The sequence below is a fragment of the Triticum aestivum genome, chromosome 2D, assembly GCF_018294505.1.
Source record: "Triticum aestivum cultivar Chinese Spring chromosome 2D, IWGSC CS RefSeq v2.1, whole genome shotgun sequence".
NCBI lineage: Eukaryota > Viridiplantae > Streptophyta > Magnoliopsida > Poales > Poaceae > Triticum > Triticum aestivum.
In genome coordinates this window covers 424,950,604-424,959,135 of record NC_057799.1, presented here as the reverse complement: position 1 = coordinate 424,959,135, position 8,532 = coordinate 424,950,604, and the positions used below count along the sequence as shown (strand labels likewise).

The window sequence follows — 8,532 nt, the reverse complement described above, 5'->3', positions numbered from 1 at the left end:
CTTTATTTTAAATAACATATTTGGATAGAAATTAGTTTTGTTTAAAGAAACATATTTTGGCTGAAGTTGATGATCAAGTGCAATAATGTAACAGTTCCTTTGAACCCTATGGCGTTTAAAATTTCTTTTGATTGTAATAAACGAATGGAGCGTAAATTCCTAAGTAGTCTAAAAAGCCCTTATTTTCAAGTCATACATGTCGTTTCTTTGGGTTTTACCCAAATGAACTAGAGGCGAAGAGCTCGTCGATCTCCGCCCTCTCCTGCCGGATGAAGCGCTGGTTGGACTCCACATATGCATCATCTTGGATGGATTCGAGGATGGCGGTCTGCTCCGCCATCTCCGCCGCCTAGGTGACCTCGAACTCCACCAGGGCATTCTCCATGCCGAAGCCCGCAGCCGGCTGCTCCTCCTCCGGCTCTGCCGTGTCATCCACTTCTGGATCCTCCTCCTCCATGGGCTGGGGGTCCTGCTCCGCCTGCCTCCTCCGGCTTAGACGAATCCATAGGCAGACCGACATCGGCACGAGCGGCCCACCTAGCCTGGATCTCCTCCTCGATCTGCAACGGCGTTCCGGCGTCAACATTGCATAGGTGGGGATCCTCTGCTCGGCCATGGTTACGGGACAATGGGAGGAAGAGGGAAGCTGGCGGCGCGATGGGAGGGAGAGGGAAGCAGACGGGCTAGGGTTTCGCTGCCGCTGTCCGGCTTAAATAGACATGCTTGCTCCCTCAGGCGGCACGTCGGAGCGGCGCCATGCGGCACCATGAATGCATCTGCACCGAGAACCGATGGAGGCGCCCGTCGGACCATCGGTCAATGTGTGTGACCGCGTGAGCCCTAGTGCTCAGTTCGACGTGGCGGGCGTGTCCGGACCTCCCGATATCCGCCCCATATATGGGCCGGATATGGGGGTTGCTGGTCAGTCCGGGTGTTTAGTCTGAGTATGGTGACCTCGGTGGGTGTGTTTTTTCTGTCCGGACACTGACCGGTCAGCCCGTCCGGACGTTTGGGGCGGGTATGGGGTGTCCGGTTGTATGCGATTATACTATTTTCAAAAGTGTGAACTTCAAATATTTTGGCACCTAAAGTTGGGCCTTATGTTTTTTTTTTGAGAAACACAATATAGACGCAAACGCTCACAACCTCACTATCAATAGGAACCACGCCTCCCACTGAAGAATATCCCACCTTTATGAGACACCAGTGTATCAAGCCTAGGATTTCGTCCCTGGTGGATTGGGGATACCACTAGCATCCTAATCATCCAATCACAGGTTGGTGCTTGCTGCGTAACTCAATTCCGCAATGTGCAACTTGGTTGGCTTAGGAGAAAAAAATAGCAGGTCCACAAAAATACCATACTTGCAGCGTCTCCTTGAAATGTTTACCATGTGTTCGGTTTGGTACGATGATTCTTGCAGATCATGGACATTCAACCTTGTGTACTACCAGAATGCGTTTGGTTTCGTGTGATGAGTCCAGAATGAAGAGTTTACACACTGTAGGTCCTTTTATTTGACCATGTGGTGAAGAGGTCCTTTGGTTTCTTCTTGTTCTTTGAGCTCAACCAAACCAGAGTCGCCGTCCGCAGAGTTTAACCCCAACCAACCAACCAACCAAAGCACGCACGCTAAACCCCCCCTCCTCGTCGCTAGCGCCTCCATGGACGCCGGCGGCGAGCTCAATGCGGCCGTCGCGGAGCCGATCGGGGCCGTCCAGTACGCCCCCTCCCCCGGCGCCACCTTCGACGACGACTGCGACGACCTCTACGGCGACGTCAACCTCAGCTTCCTCCCCCTCCCGCCGCTCTCCCCTTCCCCTTCCTCCCCTCCCAAGACCCCCTCCCCCGGCCTCTCCATCCCGTCCCCGTCCCCGTCTCCACCGCCGCGCCGCAATCCGTCCCCCAACCCGCAGCCCGAGCCCGTGCCCGAGCCCCCAAAAGACCCCACCCCGCAGCACCAGCCGCCGCTTCCTCTGCAAAAACCGCCCAGCCCGCGACAGCCAAAAGCACCCACCTTCCGGCACCAACCGCCGCGGTGCGCGTCGGGGGGCTCTACGTCGTCGTCGCCGCCCACCACGGCGCTCTACATCGGCGACCTACCCTGGTGGACGACGGACGCGGAGGTGGAGGCCGCGCTCGCGCCGCACGGCGCGCTCGACGGCCTCTACTTCTACGCCGACAAGTGCTCTGGCAGGTCGCGCGGTTCCTGCCGCGCCGACTTCCTCCACCCGGCCGCGGCCGCCTCGGCGGCGGCCGCGCTCCACGGGCGCGTCTTCGACGGGCACCACTGCGTCGCCTCGCTCTCCTGTCCGCCCGAGCTCCGCCGCTTCGGTGCCGACTCCGACGCCTCGGCTCCGGCCCCGGCCCCAGGCCCGAACCCCACCCAAGGCCGCGGCGGGAGCGCGAGCAGCGTGACAGCAGCCCGGGGCAAGGTGGGGTCTTTGGGCGATGGGTCGGGTGTGGGACCCATGGCTCCCCGGCCGCGCCAGTTCGCTGCGATGATCGGAGGCGGCGGCGGGTTCCCGTCGTCGATTGGGCAGTACAATGCGGGGATGGGTACTGATGCGATGCCTCCTGTGGTGCCGCCGCGTGTGAACCCGGCATACTTGGCAGCCAGCAGAATGGCAATGGGTGGCCCTGGCACAGGGATGTGGCCTAATCAGGGGATGGCTGGGGGCTTATGGGGTGGGCTTCAGCCATGGAATTTTGGAGGCTGTGACATGTCATGGCAGCAGTACCGGGGTGGGAACGGGGGCTATGTGAAACTGCGTGGCAATGGGCAGGAAAGACCAGGTGGTAGGAATCAGGACAGGGACATTGGCAATGCGAGGGGCAACCCAGATAGAAGGCAGTATGGCCGGGGCGGCGGCGAACGGCCCAGGGAGAGGGACCGGCATCAGGAGTATGTGCCGGAGAGGGAAAGGGGCCGTGAGAGGAACTGGAATGACAAGGATCAGCACGGTGGTGGTGAACAAAAGAGGTACCCGCAGTACACTGAGCACGATGACTGGGAGCGGCGAGGGCGGCTCAGGTCAAGGAGCCAGTCAAGGGACAGTGATGATGATGATGATCATCCGAGAAGGCGGCGCTGATTTTGCGCCACCTGCCGGCTAAATGGTAATTGAAATTCCAGGGCACATAGAATTTTCTAACTTTTATACTTTCTCCTGTGACTAGCATATCCTGTGAAGTTGTCTCACAAAGATTGTTTCTCCTCAGCATATTTTTTGCGCAACCATCCATTGTGTTCTGGCTTGTAGTTATACTATATTTCTAGTTTAATTTGGTTGACCAGCTTTCCCAGCCTATATCATACAACTATGAATGGAGCTCTGCCAGTGAGTCCATATTAGTTTGTAAACATACATAGACACTTCATGTTGTAATGTACCAACAGACAGGATGATACCCTTCTGCGCCATGTTTTACAATGGTGTATGAAAAGTAGATCGAAAATTTGTGCCAGTCCCAACACGTTATGGAATATGAGATAGATGCATATTTCATCACTATGTTTAATCAGTATGATGCATTACTCATGCACCCAGTTGTGTTTTTTTTGTCAATTTTCTAGAATAGGGAGTCAGATTGGACACATTTTGTCTTCAAATTGTGTTGAATAGATCAGTGTAAGCATTCAATGTTGAATTTAATTTTTTTTAGAGAAGGAATGCGTTTCATATTTTCCAGGGTGTATTTCGAGTGAACAAAGACATGCTTATTCATTAGGAATTTATTTTCAGTGAACTTGAAGTCACAGTTTTTGTTACCATAGCGAATTGGTACAGCTATCTTGGCTCTGTTGCAGGGCGTCTAAAATGGCGTATTTATGACATTTACCGTGGTCTTGTTGTTTGTTATTTGTTAACTCTTATCTATGTGCTAATCCAATTTAGCTTTGGTTACAGCTAGTTGTGTTGATGTTTAGGACTTCCTAGTGCGCCTGTTACTGAAACATGTAAATTTGCTAATTGTTAGCATTATCCTTGAAGGTTATGTGTCAAGAATTATAACAGTAGGGCAAATTCTGTAGTAGATAATACTCATTACCATTCTTTTTTTTGCCACAGTAATTTCTGCTACTCCCTCCGTTCAATAATAAGTGTTGTGGTTTTAGTTCAAATATGAACTAAAACGACGACACTTTATGGAACGGAGGGAGTACCTTTTAACACCTGTGTCGATCGAATGCTGCATTGTCCAATTTAAGGGAGTAATTGTGAGCAAACAAGGAGTAGAAACAAAATGGGCGTCTGATATGTACTATCTCGTATACCATCAATCAGCATTTTGGGTCATGTTGTTCTGCATAGGAACCAATTTGAGATAAATGCTAACTTGCCCTATGCTCATCCATGCATCTGCTGACCATGTCCATATGGTGTTGCCATGCGGCGCGCCTGAACTAAGCTTTCATACCTCAATGTCTCTCCTCAACCCAACTGAGACACTGGTATCTGGCCGCACAACTGTTTCATCAAATTATAGCTTATAAATCACATTCAACATTTCTGCCAGTAAACTGAATAGTTTTTTCTTAAGTATTTCCAAATCATATGCTTTCTGCATCTTGAATCAGCACAAGTGCTATGCATTCCAAGAATAGCAGAAAAGCACTCTACATCTAATTGGCTTAAGCAAGTTATCCATGACCAGCTTTTCAAGATCCTAGTAGTTATTATGCTAATTGCTACTCCCTGCGTCTCAAAATAAGTGTCTCAACTTTAGTACAAAGTTGAGACACTTATTTTGGGACGGAGGGAGTACGTAATAAAACTTTGTTATCAACTTGTTTTGTAGAAGCTGCTCTTTTCATATTAATTGCCGCTTGTTATCTGCTCCCATTCAAGGTACTGGGAATAAACTGCTAATTTCTTGTGTGTAGATTCCTGAAACTGAAAATTAGAATTGGAAGATGTGTTTTTATCCTTTTTGAGCCACCTTTAAGCTATTTCCTGGGAGTTGTGAGGCAAGGTTGCTTCATTGCCGCAAAAACGTTTGATAGGGAGAGGACGATGAAATGAAGGGAATGTATATTTGTAGAATTACAGTGGCGATGATGGTTTTTTACTAAAACAATCGGTGCCAAAGCATCAAGTCACACATAACTAATTTCCATTTGTAAACAGATGATTTCAGTTACTAATTTCTTGCGTGCTCAATTTGATCAGAACACGAGTTACGTACATAATTGATTGATTCTATAGTTACGAATGTGTGTTTTGTAAATGTGAAATGATCTTGTATAGTTGTTCAAATATGCTGACTTTGCTCATTCATATCTGCAGGCATACTATTACCAGCCTTTTGCGCCCCTGTTCGGCCACTTCTGCTCTACCAGGAGTTGCTGCGGACACAAGGCTTACTCAGTAGCGTCAACTTACTACGAAGGAATTAGTTGAGACATAGACATAACCGGACATATTATCTTTTGCACGCCATTTTTAAATATAACTTATATGGTACTTAACTCGGGTAACCGTTCGAAGATAGTGGTCCTACGTTTGGCCTGAATGATTCTGTGTTGTGTTTAACTCCAAGAATATATTTGGAAAACTGTTGTTAACTGTTGTAGTGACAGCATCGTCCATTGTAGGATGTGGTTTTGAACCATGAACCTCTTGGTTGCAAGTTGCATGCAACTAACCAGTTCACCAACACTTCCTTTTTAGGGCATCTCCAACAGGTTGTATGTTAGTCTTGTTGATAAAATGTCCATGACATCAACTCCAATAGGTTGTATCTAAGGTATCCAATAGATGGTGAGCAAATAAATGTGATTGCTCTCTATTTCACCTTGGAGCTTGTGCAAAGGTTGTTGGTTAATCTACATACAACTTTGCTCTCTCTCCACATTTATTAGATGCCACATCATCACTATGTCCTAGGTGGCAAATTTACCAACACCTATCTTACAACTGTTGGAGATGCCCTTAGAGTTATGATGTGGGCAGCAGGCATTTATTGGGTTTTGAACCCTGAACCTCTTCTTGGTTGCAAGTGTATGCACTTGACCAGTTCATCCGAACCGATGAAGAGTGTTGGCAGGGTGGTTGTGTCTTTGGGTTGATGAATTTCTGCTGTATCATTGATAGGCCATTACCCTAGCCAGCTTTGGGCTGAGGAATTGGCGCTGTAGCTGCCCTCTTTTCCTTTTTTATTTTTCTCTGAAACATCCATCGATCGCTTGATCAACCACTTTTTGTCGCCCTCTCCCTGCTAAATCAATGAAACACCAGCAATTTTGCTGGGTCTCTTAAAAAAACCGGTGCAGATGCTGTTATGCCAGGGAGAAGTATAAACATGATTTGTGGAAGCTAGAGCCCTGCCGCAAATTCTGTTTTGCCATTTGACTTGGATTGGAATTGGAAGCAGGGAAGTGGCCATTGGGCAGCTAGCAGTTGAGGTGGCTCTCCTCAAGATATACTCTCTACACATTTTGTTGCCGTGGTGCTTAACAGTAATAAACTTCGCATAATAAGCTAACGAAACTGCTCTGCGGACGATAAACTGGCTGCACGATGCTAATCCAGCCGTCTGCTCCACTATCACGATTAGCATGGACGCACTGAGATGTTGTGTCGGGCACAAATCGTCCAATATGCATCGTGTGCATAGCAACGCTCGTAGGCTAATAGAAGAGAGGTGCTAATCTATTGTCGAACGCTCAAGCACGTACAAAGCAATAATGCCCCAGAAAAAAGAAGACGAAAAAGAAGCAGAACTCTAGATGATAAAGTTGGCGAGTGTGCGTAAAGGATGATCTGTGAATCTGTCTGTCTGTTGATGTATGTTCTTTTTTTTTTGAATGTTGTGTTGATGTATGTTCTACGGCTGAGCTCGTCACCTACTGGACTGGAGCACGGATGCTGAGAGAGTGAATTGCAGAAAACCACCACATTAAAGCGTAAGTTTGCAGAAAACACTCTTACGAATTTGGGACAAAAAACATTGATTCTTGATCTAATCTTTTGTAGAAAACACTGATCAGTTGCTCGAGGTCTCACTGACTAGAGGATATCGCTGCCCATCGCCAAAAGACAACGCCTCCCCGACGGAGGCGCCTGTGGAGTGACAGATATTACCATATCCTGAGTTTGTGGAGTTATTGCATAAGGTGATAAGGATTAATGGGGAACCCCAAAGTTTAATGTTATTGTTATATGTTATCTTAATTATTCTCTTGTATTTCTAGAAGCTTGCATGGAGGTTATAATCATAGGTGTGTATTTTGTTCAAGTAAGAATAATACATAAATTTACGAAAATACTAACGCCCACACATGTGGCTATCTTGCAACTCGCCCACACGCGTGGATCACCGTCCAGTTAAGTTTGCACGAATCTTGACACACTGAGGCAGTTTTCGCGTGCCACGTAGGACGAGGCTGGTGTGTGGGCGTTTGGCAGTTCGCTCGCATGCTGGTTTCTCGCACGGAGAGGCCGCAGTTACGAGTCGGACGTGCGGTGGAACTACCATCGCGCCCGCACGCCGCGCACGACTCGTATTCATCGTCTCCCACGTCTGCCCCTTTTCCCCTCCTCGGCGCTGCAGTTTCTCCCCCACCCCCTTCATTTCTTCCCATTCCCCCGCCCACACCAGCAGTTCCATTTGATAGCGGTTGCAGTCGAGAGGGGGCGGAGGCGGCGGCGGCGGAAGAGTCGCGGGTATTCGCGGCCGTCGCTGGTGTTCACCGGACTGGAGCGTCGTCGCCGGAGCAGCCACCGCGAGTAGGTAAGGCTTTCGAAGCTTTCTACTGGTCCAATCTGTCTCCCTTCCTCTCTGGTCACATCCTTCTCGAGCCCTTTCGAGATTCAGGTGGATTCGCGGCACTTGAGTGTCCCCGTTGGCAGGGGAGTCGCATGTGTGCCATTTAGGCCGGCATTGCGTAGTTCCGTCGCCGTCGCGGTGGTAGTCAAGCCAGCGAGGCTCGCCCGTTCGACAACTATCTCTCTGTTTTGAGAGATTTGATGTCTGCAATTCTATGTGGCAACGATTTCTACTGTGTTTTTGTTAGTTTTGATGGTCTTGTAGGCTGCGATTATCACTATTTTAGGGGTGATGTTGTAGTCGAACTCAGGGACTGATAGTTGGGTATGAACCCTAGATCTAGTTAGGTGCATTTCATTTGTAGGATAATGGCAGTTTGGGTTTCATTTGGAACTGTTTTAATTTGCTATTATGTTCTGTGCAGACATGGCAATTTCAATGCACTTGTTTATCTACAACTTTCCTACTAGATGGCAACTAATTTTCTGAAGCAAATTTGTCAGTTGCCATGTTCTATGTAGGATAATGGCAGTTTGGGTGTTCCACGTACTCACTTAGTTGCCACACTGTTTTACGATAACATGACAACTTGAATCTATTAGATGGCAACTCCCTTTTATGAAGCCAATGTGTTAGTTGCCACATTATATGTTGGATAATGACAGTTGGGTGTTCCACTGTACTACCTTAGTTGTCACATTGTTTACTGCTAACATGGCAACTTGAATATACTAGATGGCAACTGCCTTTTCTGAAGC

General features: G+C 48.3%; 1 protein-coding gene across 1 annotated transcript; it reads left to right on the top strand.

Annotated features, from left to right (window-relative positions):
• Positions 1-1,405: 1,405 nt before the first annotated feature.
• Positions 1,406-5,749, top strand: LOC123049479 (translation initiation factor IF-2). The gene is made up of 2 exons (XM_044472389.1): positions 1,406-3,121; positions 5,293-5,749. Exon 1 carries the CDS (start codon positions 1,666-1,668, stop codon positions 3,094-3,096), a length of 1,431 nt encoding a protein of 476 aa, XP_044328324.1. The 5' UTR covers positions 1,406-1,665; the 3' UTR covers positions 3,097-3,121; positions 5,293-5,749.
• Positions 5,750-8,532: the final 2,783 nt, after the last annotated feature.

Excerpts from the sequence above, each read along its gene's own strand:
- LOC123049479 (XM_044472389.1), top strand. The coding sequence starts at position 1,666 with ATGGACGCCGGCGGCGAGCTCAATGCGGCCGTCGCGGAGCCGATCGGG.